The 23,635-nt window shown below is 43.1% G+C and overlaps 1 protein-coding gene across 1 annotated transcript in view; it reads right to left on the reverse strand.

Moving 5' to 3' along the window:
- Positions 1-22,363, reverse strand: part of IGF2BP3 (insulin like growth factor 2 mRNA binding protein 3) — a gene marked incomplete at its 5' end in the record, with an annotated part of 136,526 nt that extends 114,163 nt beyond the window's left edge. The window contains 2 exons of the mRNA XM_082661547.1: positions 20,758-20,818; positions 22,189-22,363. Of these exons, the coding sequence (XP_082517673.1) occupies positions 20,758-20,818; positions 22,189-22,363 (236 nt within the window). The remainder of the gene's footprint in view (positions 1-20,757; positions 20,819-22,188) is intronic.
- Positions 22,364-23,635: the final 1,272 nt, after the last annotated feature.

Here is a 23,635-nt window from a genome sequence, read left to right on the forward strand (position 1 = left end):
TAAGTTTTGCGCAATCAGTAATTTAAAACTTTATTTTCAAATATCTCAATTCTTAGCATTTTTTGTTTTCTTCATTATTGGAATAACAAGAAATATACATACACAAACTCAGACTTTGCTGAGACCAATTCCAGATTCTAAAAGGTTTTAGTGTTTCAAATTTAATCAAAAGTTAAATATTTGTTTTAGGTATTCTGATGTTATAAAAATATCCATCTAGTCCTTTGATAAATATAGAGATTTAGAGTGGCAGTATTTAAACCAAATTAAAAATTACAATGAAACTAGCTAACTAGAATTTTATATCTGACCAAACCATTCAGAAGTTTAGTGAAATTTTAATTTAATAAAATTAATTAAAGTTAAAATTTAAATTAATAAAATTTAAAACTTGTTTTGAAAAAGTTAAATACTAATACCCATATGAAAAGCTAACATACACAAAACTAAAACGTGTCAGATCTACATATTTATACAGTATAAACAGTAATATTTTAAAATAAACTTAATAAATTGTTTAAAATTCAAGACCACTAATCTTAGATATATTATGCAGTAATGAATTACTAGCTGTAATTCTATTATGAGATGCTTAGTAACATTTAATTATGTAGTTTATTTAAGACCTATTTAACAAGTCTATAAATTCAGAATCAGCCAGACTGATGTTCACTAAATGTCTTAGACTTCCATTTGGAATTAAAACACACCATTATTTCATTTGTGAAAAATTTATTAATGTAACTTCACTTTAAAATATTTATATTAACAGTTTAAAAACTAAAAATAATTTCCTTCTTTAAAATCCTGAACTATTATCTTTTAACTTGCAAATCAGTTTCAGTATTTTCCAGAGTATTTTAATAAGTTTTCTCTGGAAAAACCCTAACTTTAAAAATAAACAGCCGTTTGGGAATCCAAAAAAGCAGTTTAAGAACACCATTTTAAAAGAAGAAAAAACTAAAATATTAAAAGTAAAATTAAAGGTTTTAAAGATTTTTAAAGAAATTTTTACAAACAAAAAAGTTGGGGGAAAAAAATCAGAATTAAATTTAGAGCACTGAACTAGTTCCAGTTAATCTAATACATTATGTACATGCTATTTAAAAGGACTACTCTGAGGTTTTTCAGAGGTTTGGTGGCTTTTTTGTTCTTTTCTAATTTTTGGTTTAACATTGCACAACACATTTCTTCGTTCCGTAACTGATGATGGGGTAAACCACATGCTGGAGTTTTCAGAAAATTAGAATCATCTATAACAAGTACTAATAATGAAACGTAACATACTGTTAATATTCTATTCATAACAAACACATTTAAACAAGCTTTAATGAATCTGCAGCCCAGATATGAGTAAATATACTTTACTCCTGACTCAACACTCCACTATTTTAATAGTATTGAACATACTATATTATCATGATTTTCCCCCCTCCCAGCTTCCAAAGCACCTTTAAAACTGTTCTTTAAAACTTCAAAATGGTAAGGGGCAGAACTAAACTATACTTTTCTAAAAAGTATGCAATCATAGATTCTTGTGTATGTATACAAGTCTCCTCCCCAACACAACAAAACCACAAGAAACTACAAAGTGGGTGCATTTGGGGAAGGAGAAAAAGATCATTTCAATCATTTTAATGGTTTAAACTTTGCCATGTATACTATGGTTTTTTTTTTAATCTTCCAGCTTTTTAAATTACCATAGAAAAAACAAGTTTTGCTCGATCCTTGTGGGTGCTCTGTATACAATACAGTATCTCAAAGAAAAATAGTTTAAGATACATTTGATTTTAGTGTGCATACCACTCACCAACAGATCTAAGATTAAACAGGAACATTTTTTCCAGTTGTTATTTTTCTCTTCCCACACCTGTTTTTCCACAAACTGAAAATATACATTATATTACATTATAATTTACCTATAGTTAAATTATAATATCCATCAGATATTTTATATTCTCTTTTTGAACCAAGTCTTCAAAATCCAGTGTGTATTTTACACAGACATCTCAGTTTGGACTAGCCACATTTCGACTGCTTGATAGCCACATGTGGCCAGTGGCTGCCCTAGTGGGCAGGCGCAGTCCTAGACCCTAAGCTTCACAAGAGCAAGTTCTTGTCTTCTGTTCACTTCTGTCTCCCAAGAACCTAAAGCAGTAGCTGGAATGTAATAAACACTCAACAATTTGTTGAATGGATCATTTAAAAACTGCCAAGATCAGCAAAACAAAGCCATTTAAAAAAGAAAACTTAATGGCAAGCTACCAAGCTTTCTCAAACCAATAAAAATATAAGAAATGGAAAAGACTTGTGAAATACCTTGAAAGGTCATTGTTGTATTTAATTCTTGAAAAGAAAAGAATCATTGCCTAGGGGCTTCCCTGGTGGTGCAGTGGTTAAGAATCCACCTGCCAATGCAGGGGACACAGGTTCGAGCCCTGGTCTGGGAAGATCCCACATGCCGCAGAGCAACTAAGCCCATACACCACAGCTACAAAGCCTGCGCTCTAGAGCCCGTGAGCCACAACTACTGAGCCTGCGCGCCACAACTACTGAAGCCCGCACGCCTAGAGCCCGTGCTCTGCAACAAGAGAAGCCACCACAATGAGAAGCCTGAGCACCGCAACAAAGAGTATCCCCCACACGCGGAGAAAGCCCACGTGCAGCAACAAAGACCCAACGCAGCCAAAAATAAATTAATTAATTAAATTTAAAAAAAAAATCACTGCCTGAGAGAAGAAAACTCCTTCTCCTGCGATAGGAACAAAACTAGTTATTTTCTAAATTTAACTAACTTACATAGGGCAAGGAAAGCTGGCTGAAATGTGTCAGAGGCTTGACTCTTTACTTGGTCATCCTTACAAATACAATGAATCAGCACAAGCTTCCAGCCTCAAAACATCTAAACTGTCAAATGAAACTTTGATGGTGCTCTTAGATTCTAGTTAGTTTTCTCTAACATTTTAGGAATAACCAAAGGTTATCATACTGAAGGTACTGAAGGCCATTCATTTTCTTAGGCAAGACTTGTACTCATCATGTAGGGTTCACTTTGGTTTGAGGAACTTAAAGCCTAACTGTGGCTGCCCAAACGCCCAAACTCACTTCATTTTGCTCATGCACGTTGAAATGCTCCCTAACTATTTGTCTCTTATACACCTAGATTTCTCTTTTGTGTTTAGTTTCTTATATTTTTTTTCCATTTTTTTTTCTCTTCCCACACCTGCTTTTCACAAACTGACTTGTGTAAAATTCCCTCTCAAGGCTAACATGCCATGGAGTTGAATAAAATCCTCAGTTGCTCTTGCCATCTGTTGTGTTATGATGTAAATACACATTCACAGGAATACCTAATCCAAATAATTTCAAACATCACATTACCGTAGAGCAGCAATTCCCAACATACAGCATGTGGACTCCTGGTTGCGGGGAGGGGGGGGGCGGTCCCTGAGACATTTTCAAAGAGGTACAAGAAGTCAAAACTATTCCTATAATACTACTAAGATGTTATTTGGGTCTTTCACCGTGTCGACATTTGCCCTGATGGTGCGAAAACAATGGTGGGTAAACTGGCTGGCACCTTAGCATGAATCAAGGCCATGGCACTAACCTGTGGTACGCATAATCATTGTATTCTTCACCGGCACTTGCAGTAAAAGTTAATTCATTTCATTTTTAAATGTCCTTAAAGAAACAGTAAAAATTATTAATTTTCTTAAATAACCCTTGAGTACACATCCTGTTAATATCTATGTGAAGAGAAGGGCAGTACACATGAAGCACTTGGGCTACCTAACATGGTTGTCTGCAGAAAAAGCACTGTGTAAGAGTGAACCAGCCACATTTCACAGAGCGCCATTTTTACTTGAAAGAGCTATACACTAACTGTGGTTATTTAAGATTGAATGTCTGGCGGACATTTTCTCAAAAGAGAACAACATCAACCAGTTAATTCAAGAAAAACTAACAGCATTTGTTGCCAATGACTGAATTTAAGCTTTTAAGTAAAAATCAGAATTTCAGCAAAAATATCTACCACCTTGAACTTTGACAGTTTCCCAATACTTCGGGATAAAAATGCAAGAGAGACCAATGGATTTTTGTTTGTTTGTTTTACTGTGCTTTGCTTTAGTGCACTTTTGCAGATTTTTTTTTTTTACTTGCCTTTTTTTTAATGGAATTGTATGGTATTGGTACAAAACAAGAAATATAGATCAATGGTACAGGATAGAAAGCCCAGAGATAAACCCACGCACATATGGTCACCTAATTTATGACAAAGGAGGCAAGAACATACAATGGAGAAAAGACAGCCTCTTCAATAAGTGGTGCTGGGAAAAATGGACAGCTACATATAAGAGAATGAAATTAGAACACCACCTAACACCATAAACAAAAATAAACTCCAAATGGATTAAAGACCTAAATGTAAGATGGGACACTATAAAACTCTGAGAGGAAAACATAGGAAAAACACTTTGACATAAACCACAACAAGTTCTTTTTTGACCCACCTCCTAGAGTAATGAAAATAAAAACAAAAATAAACAAATGGGCCCTAATGAAACTTAAAAGCTTTTGCACAGCAAAGGAAACCATAAACAAGATGAAAAGACAACCCTCGGAAGGGGAGAAAATATTTGCAAACGAAGCAACTGACAAAGGATTAATCTCCAAAATATACAAACAGCTCACGGAGCTCAATATCAAAAAAACAAACAACCCAATTAAAAACTGGGCAAGAGACCTAAATAGACATTTCACCAAAGAAGATATACAGATGGCCAAGAAGCACATGAAAAGCTGTTCAACATCACTATTAGAGAAACGCAAATCAAAACTACAATGAGGTATCACCTCACACCTGTCAGAATGGCCATCATCAAAAAATCTAGAAACAAGAAGAAAAAAAAAAAAAAGAAAAAAAAAATCCAGAAACAATAAATGCTGGAGAGGGTGTGGAGAAAAGGGAACCCTCTTGCACTGTTGGTGGGAATGTAAATTGATACAGCCACTATGGAGAACAGTATGGAGGTTCCTTAAAAACTAAAAATAGAACTACCACATGACCCAGCAATCCCACTACTGGGCATATACCCTGAGAAAACCATAATTCAGAAGGACACATGTACCCCAATGTTCATTGCAGCACAGTTTACAATAGTCAGGACATGGAAACAACCTAAATGTCCAATGACAGATGAATGGATAAAGATGATGCGGTACATATATATACAATGGAATATTAGCCATAAAAAGGAACGAAACTGGGTCATTTGTAGAGATGTGGATGGACCTAGAGTCTGCTATACAGAGTGAATAAGCCAGAAAGAGAAAAACAAATACTGTATATTAACACATATATGTAGAATCTAGAAAAATGGTACAGATGAACCTATTTGCAGGGCAGGAATTGAGACACAGACGTAGAGAACGGACATGTGGACACAGGTGGGGAAGGGGAGGGTGGGATGAATTGCGAGATTAGGATTGACATATATACACTGCCATGTGTAAAACAAATAGCTAGTGGGAACCTGCCATATAGCACAGGGAGTTCAGCTTGGTGCTCTGTGATGACCTAGATGGGTGGGATGGGGGGAGTGGGAGGGAGGTCCAAGAGCCAGGGGATATAGGTATACACATAGCTGATTCACTTCATTGTACAGCAGAAACTAACACAACATTGTAAAGCAATTACTCCAATAAATTTTTTTTTTTTTATTTAAAAATTGGGCTTCCTTGGTGGTACAGTGGCTAAGAATCTGCCTGTCAGTGCAGGGGACATGGGTTCGAGACCTGGTCCGGGAAGATCCCACATGCCGAGGAGCAAGTAAGCCTGTGCGCCACAACTACTGAGCCTGCGCTCTAGAGACCAAGAGGCACAACTACTGAGCCTACGTGCCACAACTACTGAAGCCGGTGCGCCTAGAGCCCATGCTCCACAAGAGAAGCCACCGCAGTGAGAAGCCCGTGCGCCACAGAAAGAGTAGCCCCTGCTCGCTGCAACTAGAGAAAGCCTGCAGGCAGCAAGGAAGACCCAATGCAGCCAAAAATAAATAAATAAATTTATTTTTTATAAAAATCTACCCTCTAAAGCTCAAAAATGAGTAAATTCAAAATGTTCCAGACAGTCAAATTAAGGCTAGGGATCCTCTTTGCTTGGAAAGTAGACAATGGTGAAAGTTCCAGATTACCTAATACCTATTAAAATATAATGAGTGATATAACAAAACCTAAAAGTTTATCTGCATGTATTTTGGACTCCCACCCAAAGACCTTTTCACCAAGTCCTGCCTAGTGATTTCAACTCCTTTACAATACTGTTGATTAAAACTATGCTTACAGACCACACAAAACTACGAAGACTAGGTTGTGTTCCATAATACTTGAAGGGTATTCACGTTTTAAGTTCTAACAGATACTCCCAAATGGCACGCCAAGAAGTCTTTGCCAATTTACATTCTAGCCGTTTGAGTGCCCATTCCTACACACTCTCGCCAACACCAGGTATTACCAATCTTGTTCATTTTTCCCAACTTGATAGGCAAAAATGCCATTACAATTGGCATTTGCCTAATGACTAGTGAGATAGGGTATCTTTTCCTAAGTAGACTGGCCTTTCAGATAACCCCTTCTGAACTGCTGCTTATCCTTTGTACATTTTTGTAGTATGTTGTCTACCTTTTTGAGATTAACAGGAGTTCTTTATCTCCTAGTCTTTTTTTTTTTAAATAATATGATCTCTCTTAAGAGAATTTCCTAACTAGACACATTTTAGGGATGCTAAGACCTACATATCCAGACATAAAGTACAAACTTTTTTTTAATACAAATTCTTAACTTATTCACAATGCATAACTCATACTCTACAAAGAAGTGTGAAACATTGCTATGTATCTGTACATGTGAGAGCAAACTATGGGATTAAGCAGGAGTAGATACACTCAACTCTTATTTTCAATCTCCACTTGTAAATACACAAGTTTACTAATATGAGACACCACCACTTAGGTGTCAGATACTCCAAGAAGTCCTTTACAAACATTACCGTTTAATTCCCAACAACCTCGTGCAATAAGTTTTATTGCCCCTATTTACAGATAAGCGGAGAAATCCAGAGTAGCATCAGTTTGCCTGGGATCACAGAGAGGAGCAAGGATTCTAACTGACGTCTGTGTGATTCGAAGCAAGATACCACTGACCCTCCCAACAGTTTGTGTACTGCTGCCCCTAATTTTGCTCAGTTAATAGTGTGTGCACAGTGGGATCTAAACTATGACACAAATGAACCTACCTACGAAACAGGCTCACAGACAGAGAACAGACTTGTGGTTGCCAAGGGGGTGGGGGTGGGGGATGGAGTGGGAGGTTGGGATTAGCAGATGCACACTATTATATATAGAATGGATAAACTGTAAGGTCCTACTGTATAGCACAGGGAACTATATTCAGTATCCTGTGATAAACCATAATGGAAAAGAATATAAAAAATAATGTATATGTATAACTGAATCACTTTGCCGTACAGTAGAAATTAACATTGTAAATCAACTATACTTCAATTTTAAAAAAATTATAAAAGTAAAAAACTGGGAGAGAAATGGGTAAAGAAGGTAAAAGGTAATACAAGAACATTGATCTCATCATTTTAGTCTAGGGAGGGAGGGAGATATCATCTAAACTGACAAAAAAATAGAAGACTAAGTACACGTCAATAAAAAATTAGTAGATCTAAGAAAGAAATGGAAGATCTAGGAGTTGTCTTGTTGACGCTCGGAGAATGTTGCTCTTTATGGCTGAGCAGGTATTTCTGCTGATGGGGGAGGTTTGGTCAATGCCTAATGCAGATACACAATGCACAGTGCGGGGAGAGGGGAGGCCACAGGGCAGAGAACATTTTTTTATGTTTAAATTTTCCTGGGAATTCCCTGGCAATCCTGTGGTTAGGACTCCACGCTCTCAGTGCAGAGGGCCCAGTTCGATCCCTGACTGGGGAATTAAAAGTCCCACAGGCCACGGGGCATGGCCAAAAAATAAAAATTACAATTAAAAAATAAATTTTTCTTGCCTTGCTTAAAAAAAAAAAAAATAGTGTGTGCACATAGAAGGGTCTCATTTTCCTCCAAAGGTTCATTATATCATTTGAGATGTCTTAATAAAATCAAATAATACCAGGTGGTTTGATCATTACCATTGACTAAAACTATGGCTGTCATAACTGACCTTAAAAAAGCGGCACAGAAAAAAAAAAAAAAAAAAAAAAAAAAAGCGGCACAGGCTCAGTCAGCCTTACTACAGGGTTCCTAGGCCTCTCACGATTTACCCTAGTCACCCTGTCAGAGGGTGTCCTGGGAACAGCTCCATGCCCCATGTAACGTTCTGGGGCACAGCCGTTTCCAGGAAGCACTTAAGAGGTAAAAGCAGCTGAACATAATCGCTGGTGAGCAGATCCCCAAATTAACCCAAGCATCAAGTCTTGCATGAGATGATCCCAAATAACCATCTGCTAAATGACATTAACTAAACTGAGTGAACCCCTAAAGTTAAATGCATGAAGAATCAGATCTCCTGAGCCCAGCAGAACACAGGGTGCCCTTGCTGCCCCTCTGGGCTCAGGCTCCACCACAATCCTGCCTCACACTCGGGCCTCTCTAATTCCGAACAGCTTGCCATTCCCCCGCACACACCAGGGTATTTCACACTTACATGCCTTGCCTCCTGCTGTCTCTTCTGCCTTTCCCATCCCCACTGCACAGTTAGCCTCAGTTGCCTTCACATGCCTTGCTCTCTGAACCTATGCCTGGCTGGCTGCACCAACACTCAGCTAAGCCCAATGCGCCTCCTGTGTTTCTGGGGCATCCCATATATACCTCATGATGTATTTACCACTTCTCTACCTGCAGAGATATTAATCCACCTCTGGGATCACTGGCACTGTGAGCCACTGTTAGTGCTGAAAACAAAAGTATCACTCAGGGATGGACACAGAACAAAGTACAAGTCACTATACTCCATGTACTTTTCTTTAGAACAAGTATCTTATTCACCTTTCTAGCCCCTGACACCTAGTATCGAACTGCCTACAAGCACAGGTGCTCCATCTATGCTTGTTAAACTAAAAATATTTTATAAGCCATAAGGAATGAATTCACTTCTGAAACTCAAAAACAATGCAGAAATAGGTAAATTTGCACACCAAAAATACAGAAATTAAAATTTTCAACCACACTTATCTCTCCAAAGAAAAGCAAGAGCTTCTCCATTTTTGTAAGAACAGCTGAGTTTAAAAAAGTAGTAAACATTTGGGGATCACTGGAAAGAACTCTATCATCATCATAGGTTTTCTTAAATAAGCTCGCCAATCATCATCTGCCCAGCTCCAGTGGCAAGCTGAGTAGAACTTTGTTTTGAAAACTAATTCTTTTTGTTGTTGTTGTTTTTTGTTGTCTTTGCTTATTTTGCTTTGAAAACTAATTCTTAAATTTCTCCTCAAAATATTATTTAGTAAAGCTCCCACTGCAAGTAAGTATTGTTAGTTTCTGAGGTAAGATCCAAAATTCAAGGTGGTAAGTATAAGAGAACATAAACTTCAGGTATTCGAACTTTAAGTTTTCAGAATTTAATCTTTATAGCTTTTGACTTAATTTTTACATGCAAGGGACACAAATGAATCGGGACCTAAACTTGTGAGAGTCAGCAGAACATCCATAGTAGAAAGAATAAGGCTGTTCCTAGAATGATACAGTCCTCCATGCTTGAAAAGACCGTTTTATGGGCTTCCCTGGTGGTGCAGTGGTTGAGAGTCCGCCTGCCGATACAGGGGACACGGGTTCGCGCCCCAGTCCGGGAAGATCCCACATGCCGCGGAGCGGCTGGGCCCGTGAGCCATGGCCGCTGGGCCTGTGCGTCCGGAGCCTGTGCTCCTTAACGGGAGAGGCCACAACAGTGAGAGGCCCGCGTACCGCAAAAAATAAAAATAAAAATAAAAGTAAACTTACGTTTTCGGCAGAGCACTTCCAAATTTAAATGTGCATGTCTTTTGACGTAGCAATTTTCAGTCTAAGAATTTACCTTAGAGAAATATCCAACCAAGCTTCCCTGGTGGTGCAGTGGTTAAGAATACACCTGCCAATGCAGGCAACACGGGTTCGAGCCCTGGTCCGGGAAGATCCCACATGCCACAGAGCAAATAAGCCTGTGCACCTCAACTACTGAGCCTGCGCTCTAGAGCCCACGTGCCACAACTACTGAAGCCCGCGCCACAACTACTGAAGCCCATGCACCTAGAGCCCGTGCTCTGCAACAAGAGAAGCCACTGCAATGAGAAGTCCGCGCATAGCAACGAAGAGTAGCCCCCGCTCGCCACAACTAGAGAAAGCCCGCACATAGCAACAAAGACCCAACTCAGCCAAAAATAAATACATTTATTAAAAATATATATATATCCAACCAAGAGTCCTATGACATACATATACTTATGCTCCACTGAAATCACTATGAAAAGAACATTTAAATTGTTGCAACTATTTATATTGTTGCAATGCAACTTGGTTTAAGGAGAGTGAACTATTTGCACCTACACTGAAGATTCTTCAGGATACATTATTTAGTAAAAGCACAAAAAATAAACAGTATGATTTGATTATTAAATTAAAAAGTGTGGATACATGCACAGAAAAATTTCTGAAAACTAATATACCAAGTTACCAGCTATAAGCCATGTGAAATACATGGGGATAGGGAGGATTAAAGAACAAATATTTTCACATTTTCATAATTCATGTGTTTCGAATTAATTTACATGTATACATTTGTTAAGAATTCATCAAAATGTTTAATATTCATATACTCTATCATACCTAGGTTATACCTTAATTTTTTTTAAGTAATACATACTCAATGAAGATAAAAACAAAAAGACACCACCCAAAGATTTCTACTTTTATGAGCCCACATCCCAAACAGAACAAAAATTTTTCATATTTCTGTTATCACCACCAAATGTAATATACATCCAGCCTTCACATTTGAATCTCAAGAGGAAAAAATGTAACAGCTGCCATGGGAGTGACTACTGGGTGATGCTCTATTGATGCTTTATACACATCCCCAGGATCCTATGAGGCATCCTTTCCATTCTAACCTCCCAGATTTGATTTCCTCATCCTTAAACATTTATCATCATGAATTCAGAAAGCAGAGCTGGGATTCAAACCCAGATGTAACATTCTTCTGGCTACACCCTTCAGTTCAACAAGAGCACATGAGGCAAGCATCAGGGCTCCTCATCAAGATGTTTCAGTACGGGCTTCCCTGGTGGCGCAGTGGTTGAGAGTCCACCTGCCAATGCAGGGGACACGGGTTCATGCCCCGGTCCGGGAGGATCCCACACGCCTCGGAGCGGCTGGGCCCGTGGGCCATGGCCGCTGAGCCTGCACGTCCGGAGCCTGTGCTCCGCAACGGGAGAGGCCACAACAGTGAGAGGCCCGCGTACCGCAAAAAAAAAATATATATATATATATGTTTCAGTACGATTTCCCCCTCCTACTCTCTCCCAATCCTTAGTATTCCAAGTTTAAGAGACTTCTTTCCGCAAGGCAGGATCCTACTAAACTTGGTAACAAGGCGGGACAACCAGGCACCATGGACTCCACACAGGACACCTCTACCTCCTCTGCCATCTAAAACACATGCTGTGAATCACAATCACCTGCCTAGGATAAAGCCATGGCATCTACCTCCTCATGCCCTCTGTTCTACTCTCATATCTCCTTAGGCCCCCTCCAACTTCCCTGCAATTCATTTATACTAAGATGAAGCTGCTTAAAAAAACAAAACAAAAAAACCTTCAAGGAAAAAGTAGTCTCATTTTCTGTCTTAAAACAGGATGTCCGGATATTTTTATTCTGCAGTAAGCCCCGGATTCCAGACTACCTGTACCTGTCTTTTTCCTGCAGGAAGACAATAAATCAACCCTTCAAAGAAGCCAAACAAGATTTCTTTTTTCTTCAGAGAAAGCAAGAAACAGGACATCTCTGCTCCAACTTGCCACTGCAAACAAGATCAGGCTGCTGTGTAAGCTACTTTTTGAGGATTTGACAACTTTAAATGGGAGAAATGAAGACAGGGCAGAGTCACAGGACCTGGAAATGGGTTCTACTAATCACCTGCAGTGCCATGGGCAAGTCACTTCTTCTCCCAGGGCTTTACGGAAAATCCTTTGGTAAAGCAACTAATACCATTTTTAAAAAACCCTATTGTGCTATCTCATTTTTATTAGTTTTCTCTCTTAAAATAGTAGGTGTTTAACACATTCTGAAGGTAGCATTCTATTAATTAAAGGACTTGCATAGACAAAGAAAGTCTTAAAAGTTATTCAGACCAAGTCACCTGTCTCAAAACGAAGTGCTCTAACCTATCACCTTGTTTCGGTGACTCCTGTGGCCAAAGACAGCATTCATAATTTGAGAAGGAGGCTACTTTACCAAGGACCAGATTTTTTAATATGCAAAAATGAGAGAATTTAGGGCACTTCAAGGGTTTCTTATATTTCTTATAACTTAAATTTTATTAATAAAATGGACGGAATGCTTTATTCAAGTATAGTAAAATAACAAAGTGATTAAAGTATTTTAAACCTCGCCCATAATATTCAAAAATATTGTGGCCATTAGTTTCAGCCTTTGCTTGTCTTTAATCAAGTATTTAGACAAGCGCATAGAAGCACTGGACTTTGCACTGTTTTGGAACCAAATATGTACTAATAAAAAGCAGAATGGGTTGTCCACAGGAAAGTGAGCTCACAGTCACCAGAAGGGTGAAAACAGACGCCAGAGGGTAGGTCAACTGTTACCAACAAGTCTTGTCCACTGAACAAGAGGAGGATCTACTAACCTTAGGAGCCGCTTCCATCTCTAGCAACTTATAAATAGAACATACTTATAGATGTTTCTGGAATATAAAAAAAAAAAAAAACCAAGAGCCTAATAAATGAATTCTGGATGAAAGGCTGTATTCCAGGTTGCTCCTGGAATACAGCGATTTGTAAATCGCTCTCCATTTATTTACAGCACAGCCAGAAGGCTGAGACTTAACACCGCTCCCACTCACTTTTTCATCCATCTAAAGCACAAACTCTCAGTGATACTCTACACAGTTGATTACTTTCCTTCTCCACAGGCTTTCTTCACTTCTCTCCCAGAAACAGTTCGCTGTGCTTGACTTCCGCTAATCACTGACCTCCTTCCCTCTCCTCTGCTGGTCCTTCCTTCCTCCTAGAGCTCCAGGCTCAGTTCCTTGATGATCTTGTCCAGTTCCATGATTTCAATACTACAAGCTAATGAAGCCTCTGATGCTCACCTCCGCTTCCTACCTTCTCCTGGGCTCCAGACCAATATATCCAACTACCTGCTTGACGTCATCATTTACATTTCTAATAGGCATTAGAAACAAAATATGCCAAAAGTAAAGCTCCTGACTTCCACCCAAGAACCTGTTTGTCTCACAATACTCTCCATCTGGGTCAATGGCACCACCTTCCAACCAGTTGTTCTGGTCAAAAAACCTTGTCATCCTTTCCTCTTCTCACACCTCTCATCCAATCCATCAGCAAACCCTATTAGCTGTTCTGTAGAAATAAACAGAGACTGACCACTACTCGTTACCTCAAAAGTTAACACCATGCTCTCTTACCAGCATATTACAAGGGGACTGGCTCCCCATTTCTAGCGCTAAATGCTATTTTCAGGTATTTTATGTTCTAAGTATTTTCAAGCCTAAACACTCCCCTCCTTCAATTTGTGGAAGATCTACAAAGATGGCCACCATCAATTCCTCCTCTGTGTACATGCATGCCACTCCACCATTAAGAGAGGGAAGCTATTTCCACATCCCCCTTGAACCTGTCCTGGCCTCGTGGCCTGCCTTTATCAGTAGAATGGGATTAAAAGCAACAACGTGCCAATTCTGCATCTAGCCTTTAAGAGGCCCCGCAGCTTCTGATTTCACTTGCGGTAGCCAGCCAGGGGCCACTACTGAGTGATGAGATACCGAGTAGAGAAAGATGACCTGGATAAGCACCAAGAGGCCAGACATGTGAGTGAAGTCTTCTTGGACCTTTTAGCCCAGCTTAGTAAATGACTCAAAATGATACCACGTGGAAGAGAACTTACCACCTAACAGACCCATATGACCACAGGAAAAAGTAAGTTGCTGTTGTTCCGAGCCACCAGTTTTCAGAGGGCTGCGATAGAGAACTGAAACATCATAATGACAATGGAATCAACATCCTAAACAACTAAGTGATAATGGCCGATATTCTAAGGACTCAGGCCTCGTTCAGCTTAGAGTTCCACTAGATTTTTAACAGGATTTTTTTTTTTCATTTCAAAGTTTAGTTTGAGGAAACAATAATTCCATAATTTCAAACCTTTTCCTAATCAAGTTAAATGGCCTCAGCATAATTCTCTCAAACACATAATTTATGTACTATGGACTCCCCTTCAGGGAAACAAAATTCCTATACTGTATTGATATTTATTATAGCTGTGTTTATTTACCAAATACTTACCAAACAGCAATTTCAGACCATGATAAATTTTAATAGAACACCGAAAACTGTTTGCAACCAGCTTTCAAGCAAAACTCTGTAGTCAAAGCCCATTTGTAAACATCAGATTTATGGGGCAGAGATCTTAAGTAAACATGCCAATCCAGGGACTTCCCTGGCAGTCCAACGGTTAAGACTTCACACTTCCAATGCAGGGGTCACGGGTTCAATCCCTGGTCGGGGAACTAAGATCCCACATGCCATGTGGCCAAAAAAAAAACAAAAACAAAAACCAAACAAACAACAACAAAAACTTCTATGCCTGTGGTGACTGTTACACAACTCTGTAAATATACCAAAAATCACTGAATTGCACAAGTAAAGCAAGTGAATTGTATGGTATGTAAATTATAACTCAATAAAAATTTTTAAAAATAAAAATGCCAATCCTATCCCTTGGTCACTGCTCCCACACTGCCACCTCCTGTCTTATGACTCTAGAAGCTTGAATCAGAGTCAACAGTTGATAAAGGAAACTCAGCTAAGAATAGCACAGACTCTCTCCTTCCTCCCAGACGAAACCAACCACCAGCGTTCCTGAATGGATAATTCACTTTTCAAAATTAGTTACTGCTAGAAAAGTTGCTGTCTGAATGCTGCTAAAGACTATTAAAATGGAGTTGCTTCAAAATATATATCAAGGTGGCTCAACAGCTTCACTTTAATACAAAATCCCAGACCTATAACAACACATGAACTACAATAGTGTGGCTCACAAAAGCATTTCAAAGTACGGCAAAGATCATGTCCCTCTTGCTGACTGCCCAAAAGAGGTACACGTGCAAAAGCAACTGAACTACCATACTACAGAAAAGAAATACAAGTCAAGTTCCTTACAGGGAAAAGCCCAGCTCTCTGCAATTCCAAAATATATTTTTAAACCTTAGCTGGTAACTCATTTATTTCAAGCAGAATGCAAAACTCAGAACAAAATATGCCTCCTGTTAGTTTATTATAATGGCATTTGGCGTGAACAGAGAATGTAAGTCATCACACAAATCAAAAGGAAACCAGAAACAGAAGCCAAGTTTCTCAGTTCCCACTGGCTCCAGGCACATGTCACGTTTTCATAACGTCTTCCTTGTTATCATGGACAGCCACACAGAAGCTACTTATCAACATTTTTTTAAAATTCTAATAAAGTGAGAAAGAAAAGTGAGAAAACTTTCTCAAACCGTACTGAGAAAACAACGTGAAATCAAGAAAAATCTCATTGGCTACAACCACTTAAGCAGTCATGCATTACTGATCTTAAACCGAGCACTGCAAAGATAACCTTGCCTATGATTCTTTACCAGCCGTGAAAGTTTCCTAACATTCAGAATCTCAGGGCTATGCATGTTTGAGAAATTTCCCTAATTCACAAGACTCACCTGTACCACCACTGATAAACCAAGGGCATACCTGTTAAAATATTTAGCATTAGAAACAGCTTTTACCGTCCTGAGACAACAGGGTCTTATGCCCTGGCTAATGGGCACATGGCTAGTCATGGCACCATCCTATTCTATACTTAACAGCTTTTAAAAGGCAGCACTAGCTTTTAAATGGCCATTTAAAGTAAGATATATTTAAAACCACAGTAATTTTTATACATGCTCTACCCCATTTATATGCTAAACATAAGATTCTAATACGGAAATAAGTTGTTCATTTTATTTCCTTTTTTTTTTTTTTTTTTAATTTTAAGGAAGCAAGAAACAAAGACATTTGAGCTTAGGCACCACAGTCTCTTTTAACGGATCCTTCCTGGAAAAATATTAACTATGATATCCCACTATTTTTTCTCTTTCATTCAAATATGTTTTGGCTACGTACAATTCTAATCAAGGCCAAGAGCTAAATCATGAGGAAGTTTAAGCTAGAAAAAGCTGGAAAATACACAAATTCTCATAATTTAAAAAAGTAATGGAAAACGAATTAAACCACCATCCGCTCAGTTCCCCAGCGTCAGCAACTTTCCTGTTACCTCTCCCATGCCCAAAGCCCACAACATAACAAAAAGGAAATCGGCGCTATTTACAAAATCATATAGGGGCACACCAAGGTTCCCCAAGATACCAGTGACTCTTCCAACCAAAGTCAGCCACCGTCTTCCAAAGTCAAAACAATTTTCACACCCACCCTCACCCCCAAGGAGGGAGGGAAATTTTTTTTTTAAAGCTTATACCTCCAGAGTGAAGCCAAGTCTTCATGTGCTGTATCTTTTATATCTGGAACAAAAAGTACAACACTATCACTGGTACTCAGTGCAATCTTCTCTTCATTCTGGATGCACGGGACCTCAAACTCTGTGAAGCACTGCTATAATCTTCCCCAACTGGGGGGTATCTGAATGCAGAAAAGCAACATTCCTTCCACATTCCCTTGTGACTTGGGTAATCAGCAGCTAGGCTTGGTCTGAACCAAACTCAACAATGCCCCTTCCTGAAATGGTCCCACCCAGCTTTGCTCCCCGTCAGAGTTGGGCCATCCTACCACGCATCAAATCACCCCCTGGGCCTGCTCCCCTGTTTAGCTGCTGCAAGCCCATTGATCCATCTCAGAGTGCTGCCATAAGCATTCTTCTGCACCGGGCTCCCAACATGCCTTGCACAGCAGGTATAAAGGTCACTGCTGCATATGTGGGTATGCCTGCCTCAGGTGCCCACATGATGATGGGATGGAATGCAATGACTGCTAAGCACAAAGAACTCCACCCAGAAGTCCAGCAGGCTCACTGGCAAGGGCTGGTCCGCGGCATTCAATTCACTGTCACCAGTACCACCTCTTGACCCTCCTATAGGTGCTGGGCATGTGGATCACGAAGGTGCCTTCTCTGCCCTCTCCCAAAGCCTATTCAGACAGTGGAACAGTCCAGATAAGGAAAACTACAACACAGTTCCAAGGTTCAGTTAGAACAAAATTGTGACATAGATTTCCGGCAAATCTCCCTGGGCAGGGCTTCCCCAGTAGCGCAATGGATAAGAATCTGCCTGCCAACGCAGGGGACACAGGTTCGATCCCTGATCCAGGAAGATCCCACGTGCCGCGGAGCAACTAAGCCCGTGTGCCACAGCTACTGAGCCTGCGCTCTAGAGCCCGCGAGCCACAACTACTGAGCCCACATGCCTTAGAGCCCATGCTCCACAACAAGAGAAGCCACCGCAATGAGAAGCCCGCACACCGCAATGAAGAGAAGCCCGCATGCAGTAACGAAGACCCAACACAGCCAAAAATAGATAAGTGAAATTAAAATTAAAATTTTTTTTTAAAAATCCCCTGGCAGAGAAAGCAAGCTCTATTGTTGTTTTTAGCCATTTCTGTACAAGCAAAGGACTTACTTGATTGCTCTCTAAATCAGTTAAAAAAAAAAAATTGTCTCCAATGTACTCACTCCTATTTACTTTGCTAGTAAGACAATAACATTCAAAATCCTCAGCATTTTAATGCTAAGGCAAATCAGCTACAAAATTTAATCTACATTGTTAATAAACTGAAGAAGTTTCCATTGATAAATACTTTCTGCCACTGGTAACATTTTACTTTATGTGATTTCCTAAGCAGCAACTCCTGTTTGCCATAAAGTAAGAAGTAAACTAAGTATGTTTTTAGGTTGGGCAAAAGCCTTTAAGAATAAAACAGGCAGTCAATTAACCAGACAATGTTTTTAATTCCCTACACATGGGGGACAAATTCACACCAGGCTGGAGAAGGAAAATCAGGAGAGTAAAGCAAAGTTATTGCATTTACACACAGGTCAAGACACTTAATGTTTAAATTTAGAAACTCTCAAATGTTAAAATGCCTGTCCTTCAACACAACCATCTGCCTATTTCTTATTCAACATCTGAAGAAAATTAAGATACAGTGGCTAAACATGAAACCAATTAGAATTTGAAGAATGTGCTTACATTTTTTGCCAGTAGGTAAACAATTCAGACTATGCCTTTAACCTTTTTTTAAGGAGCTATGACTTCTCCTGCAATTTTTCAATTGTTTATTAAACTGAGATCAATTTAGATAGTTTTCAGTACACGTTCTATTGTTTTAGAAGCTTTTAAAAGAGAACTCCATTCTGCTATATAAAATAACTTGACCCCTACCAAAATTCCCAACTAGAACTAAATCTGGCCACGCCAAATCCCTTTCCAACTATCCTGATGAAAATTAAGTACATGAAGAGAAATCCACAAAAATCCAAACAGGCTGGCAAACAAAAACACAATTTGTAAAAGTGCTTTACCTGGAAGAGAGCTCAATCTAAAAATAGGCATAGGGGGTTTCCCTGGTGGTGCAGCGGTTAAGAATCCGGCTGCCAAGGCAGCAGACACGGGTTCGAGCCCTGGTCTAGGAAGATACCACATGCCGCGGAGCAACTAAGCCCATGCGCCACAACTACTGAGCCTGCGTGTTGCAACTACTGAAGCCCGCATGCCTAGAGCTCATGCTCCGCAACAAAAGAAGCCACCGCAAGGAGAAGCCCGCGCACCACAACGAAGAGTAGCCCCCGCTCGCCGCAACTAGAGAAAGCCCGCACGCAGCAACAGACCCAACGCAGCCAAAAATAAATAAATTAAAAAAATATATAGGCATAGGGACTTCCCTGGTGGCACAGTGATTAGGAATCCGCCTGCCAATGCAGGGGACACGGGTTCGATCCCTGGTCCGGGAAGATCCCACATGCCGTGGAGCAACTAAGCCTGTGCTCCACAACTACTGAGCCTGCGCTCTAGAGCCCGCGAGCCACAACTACCGAAGCCCACGTGCCACAACTACTGAAGCCCGTGCACCTAGAGCCTGTGCTCCGCACCAAGAAAAGCCACCGCAATGAGAAGCCCGCTCGCCACAACCAGCGAAAGCCTGCATGCAGCAGCGAAGACCCAACACAGCCAAAAATTAATTAATTTTAAAAAGAAACTAAAAAAGAAACTCTCTTTAAAATAAAGTAAAATAATTTAAAAATAAATTAAAAAAATAAAAATAGGCATAGGATGACCTGTTAGGTAGCCATCTCTCCCAGCCAAGCACCAGGGAAATGCACAGCAAACCCTTTCCGCCCTCCAGCGTACACACCCTCACCAATATCTAACCAGACGCTCTGGCTGCCCTAGTTTAAATTAACTTCCAGCTTACTACTTGGCCCAGGTTGGGAGTGGGGGATGGGAGGGGGAAAGGAAGAAACTAACCCCACCTTGCAAAGCCCAGCAACGCATAAGCCAACACCAGCACCACCGGGAGGAAGCAGAGCCTTTCAAGTCAAGAGCTACAGAGCCGGGATCTGGCCTGCTCTGGAGAAGGGAGCCATTTCTCCAAAATACTTAAGAGATTAAAACACAGTCTCCAAACATTCTGTAAATTGACACGCTACATATGCTTTCCGAAAAGTGCAATCCCCCTTGTTTAAGTAGCAAAAATCTTCAGCCTTCTCCATCTCTTGGTGCTTATCTGTAAGCAAAAGTATTTTTTAAATGGGGGCGTTGGGGGGGAGTGGGGGGAAGGCCTGGAGACAAAGGCGGGTTTGCAGAAAGCTGTCTTACTTGCAGTGACTGAAAGGCGCTTCTGGGCAGGAGAAGCCCAGGCGTTCACTCACGTGTTCCAATCCCGGCGGGCGAGCTACCAGGGTAAAGGCAAATTCTTCTCCTCTCAGATGTGCGGACGGCCTCCCAGGCCTCTCAGACTCGTCGCCGCCAACTCGGGACAGAGAAGGAAAGGCACGCCACACCCGCGCGTGTCTGCAGCTGCTTCCGCCTATCCTGCACTTTCAGGTGGGGGGCGGCGGGCTGGAGCGGTCACCCATTGCCTCCTAATTCCCACAGATGCCCAGAAACTGCCCTTTGAGACTTTGATTTCCTGTTGCAGCAACTTGACCTACTCTGCCGGAGAACATGTAGCTGTGAGAGCTTCCTTAAGCGACTTTATTACCAGTAACAATAATCCAGTGGCAGGGGCCACAGACAAGTCGTCTATTCCTTCACAGCAGTACCAACACACATTCACACTCACACACACACACACCTGCCAGAAACTTTAGGGCAAAAGACGAGAAACGCCAAGTCATACAGCAACCCAATAACAGTAAAAGGAAAAGTTGTTTTCAGCTGTGTTGAGTCTCTCCTCCCAATGGTTGAGAACAGAATCAATGAGAACATAATAAGTAAGCTCACCTTTGCCTTTTGGGGACCGAGTGCTCAACTTCTATGAGTTTCCCGTGCAGTTCCACTTTACCTGCGGACACACAAGAGGTGGAGGAGCAGTTGGCCCGGTTTAGCGGCTCTCTGGGCCCGAAGGACCCGCACAGCCTAAGCAGCGACACGAGTGGCCTCCTGAGACCCCGAAAGACACCCGGACGTGGCTCAAAGCCGAGAGAGAAACCGGCTCCGCGCGTGGGAAGCTGAGCCCCTGGAGGCTGCGTGTGTGTAACTTACAGATGGGTGGGAAGGGGGATCAACTGGCTGACCCACTACTTCGGGAACACTCTACCCGCCCCCCCCAACCCCGTCCGCTTCCCCAGAGACTCCAGAAGACAAGCTCGGGGGAAGGGGCTACGTGGGCTTTCTTCAGGAGGGGGCGCCCAGGCCCTTCTCCCGGGTTCAAGCCCAGGCCCGCCGGGAACTGGCAGTGAGCGGCGGGAAAGGCTCGAGGACCGCAAGGCAGGAGCGGCAAGAACGAACGTCCAGAGGCGCAGCTCAGCACAGACTGCACAGCGCGCGAGGGACGGCGCAGCACCCGCCACCCCGAAAGCCATGTGGCTCGGAGTGGGACCTGAACACAGCCTTCCCCCGGGCGTCCCACCCCCGCGCGCCTCCCCGCCACGCACGGCCCCCCGCCTTCACCGAGCGCTCCCCACCAGTCCCGGAGGCCGCGGCCCGAAGCCTGGCAGCCCGGCGCCACAGCGGGACTCGCTCCGAGGCGACCCGTGGTCGCCCGCGCCCACCTGCCCTTCTAGCTCGTTGTACGCGGGAAGGTCGAGCAAATAACCCGGGTCGCCCTCGCCCGCCTCCCGCAAGGTTGAGGGGAAGCGCGGGGCCGCCCGTGCTAGGCACCACCCGCGGCCTCGTTCGGCAGCCGGGTCAAGGCCACTTTGAGTTCTCCCGCGGCCGGGGTCTGGGGCGGGAGGGGAGGCAGCGAACCAACACCACAAATAACCGGCAGGGAGAGGAAGGAAGGAGCGAGAAACAGGCGTTCGCTCTCGGTCCCCAAGCAAGGCCCGGCGGGCCGGAGCCTGGAGCACGCGCCTGGGCCCGGGCGGGGCGCGGAGCGAGCACACCCCCCCTTCCAGCCCCGCTCCCAGGCGCCACACAGTCCCCCACGCCTCCCCTCCGAGCCCGCGCCGGGGCTTTCTTGACAGCGCGTTCGCTCTCAGCCCTCAAAGCCCGGCGGGGGAGGGGAGCCGCGGGGGCCGGGTAGGCGCCCGGGCTGGGAGAAGGGCCCCGACCCACGCGTGCAGGCGCCCGGGCCTCGTCCCCTCTCCCCCGCCCGCCCAGGCCGGGGCCCTGTGTGGACAACCCCGTGTCAGCCGCGGCCCGACCCCGGCAGGCCCGGGCAAGAGGCGCGGAGCTGGGCAGGCGTCCCGGCGGAGCCCGGCCGGGGCCCACCTGAAAGCGCTTCGATGGCCTTGAGGGCCCAGCTCTCGTCCGGACAGTCCACAAACGCGTAGCCTGTCTTCACCAGGAAGGGTCCCGACACCGGGATCTTGGCGTCCTTGAAGATACTTTCCAGGTCCGAGAGGACGGCGTTCTCGCTGAGGTTTCCGATATACAGTTTGTTCATTGTGAAGAGCGGTTGTTTAAAAAAATTAAGAGAAAAACGAAAAATTAAAACCACCCACAGCGATGGATGGATCCGGCGGGTTTTGTTCCCCTTCTCTTCTCGCCGTTAAAATACAGACACACTAAGAACCAAGGACAAGAACGAGGAGCGAAAAATCAGATCCGAGGGTTTCTGTTTTTCCTTTTCTAGGTATTAAAAAAAAAGAAGAAAAGAAAAAGCCTTGCTACAACCCAAACGCATCAACGAGTCTTCCTAACTCGGAGGAGGAGGCGGGATTAGCGAGAAAAAGGAGGAGAGGAGGGAGGGGGGAAACTACTTTTTGTCTCTTACTCCCCAACCCCTCTGGCATCGGCCAGCGGACTGTGAAAATATCACACTACGTGAGGGCAGGCGCCGCCTCCCCATAAAAAACCCAGAAGGGTGACTGGCAGGGGGGAGGGGAGAAGGGGTGGAGGGAGGAAGGCGCAGGAGGCGGAAAAAATCCGCTCCGAGTGTCCGGCTTTTTGAATGAGCCACGTGTTCAAACTACAAATCAACGTCTCACGTGAGGAATCCCAGCGCCTCAATTAGAGTGGGCTTCGCAGGAAAAAAAGAGCTAGCAGGAGGAGGAAGAGGGGGAGGGGAAACGAGATTGGGCGAGGGACCGTGAGAAGGCGAGGAGGAAGAGGGGCGGAAAATGCTAAAGGAGCCGCAGCCGAGGCATGGAGGGGAGCGCGGCCGGGGGAGCAGATTGTCACCACGGAGTTTAGAAAGGGTTATCTGGTCGGGGCGGATCCGGAGGGGGAGGGGAGAAATATTGATTTTTTTTTTTTTAAATGAGATAGGAGTCGGGGTGCTAACTAGGCAATTCCTCAGCTCTATTTACCGGAGTTTTCAATGTTCGATTTTTAAAAAGAGGTAATTAACAAAGCCAAAGAGTCCCCATTCCGAACTCGCCTTGTGGCTTTGATGACACAAGTGTAACCTCGGCAAAGCCGCGAGCACCTTCCCAGGGCTGGCAGGGACGGAAACGCAATAAGGGGGTGTCTGGGTGGGTGGGTGCGGGCGGGAGAGGCGGGCAGACGCGCCCCACCCTGTGCACCCTTTACAGTCGCGGGCACCGGGGAAGTGGGGCGGCCCCGAGCCAGGGGGATGGGGGATGGGAGCCCGCGGCGTCCTGGGCGGGTGTCTGGGCGACACCTCCTCCGCCTCCGCCTGCGCTCGCGGTGGCTTTGGGCTTCGCGTTTGCCATTGGTTGCGCGATTCAGAAAAGGCTCCGGGATCAATGAGGCC

Source organism: Grampus griseus, assembly GCF_964374135.1.
Source record: "Grampus griseus genome assembly, chromosome: 9".
Classification (NCBI taxonomy): domain Eukaryota; kingdom Metazoa; phylum Chordata; class Mammalia; order Artiodactyla; family Delphinidae; genus Grampus; species Grampus griseus.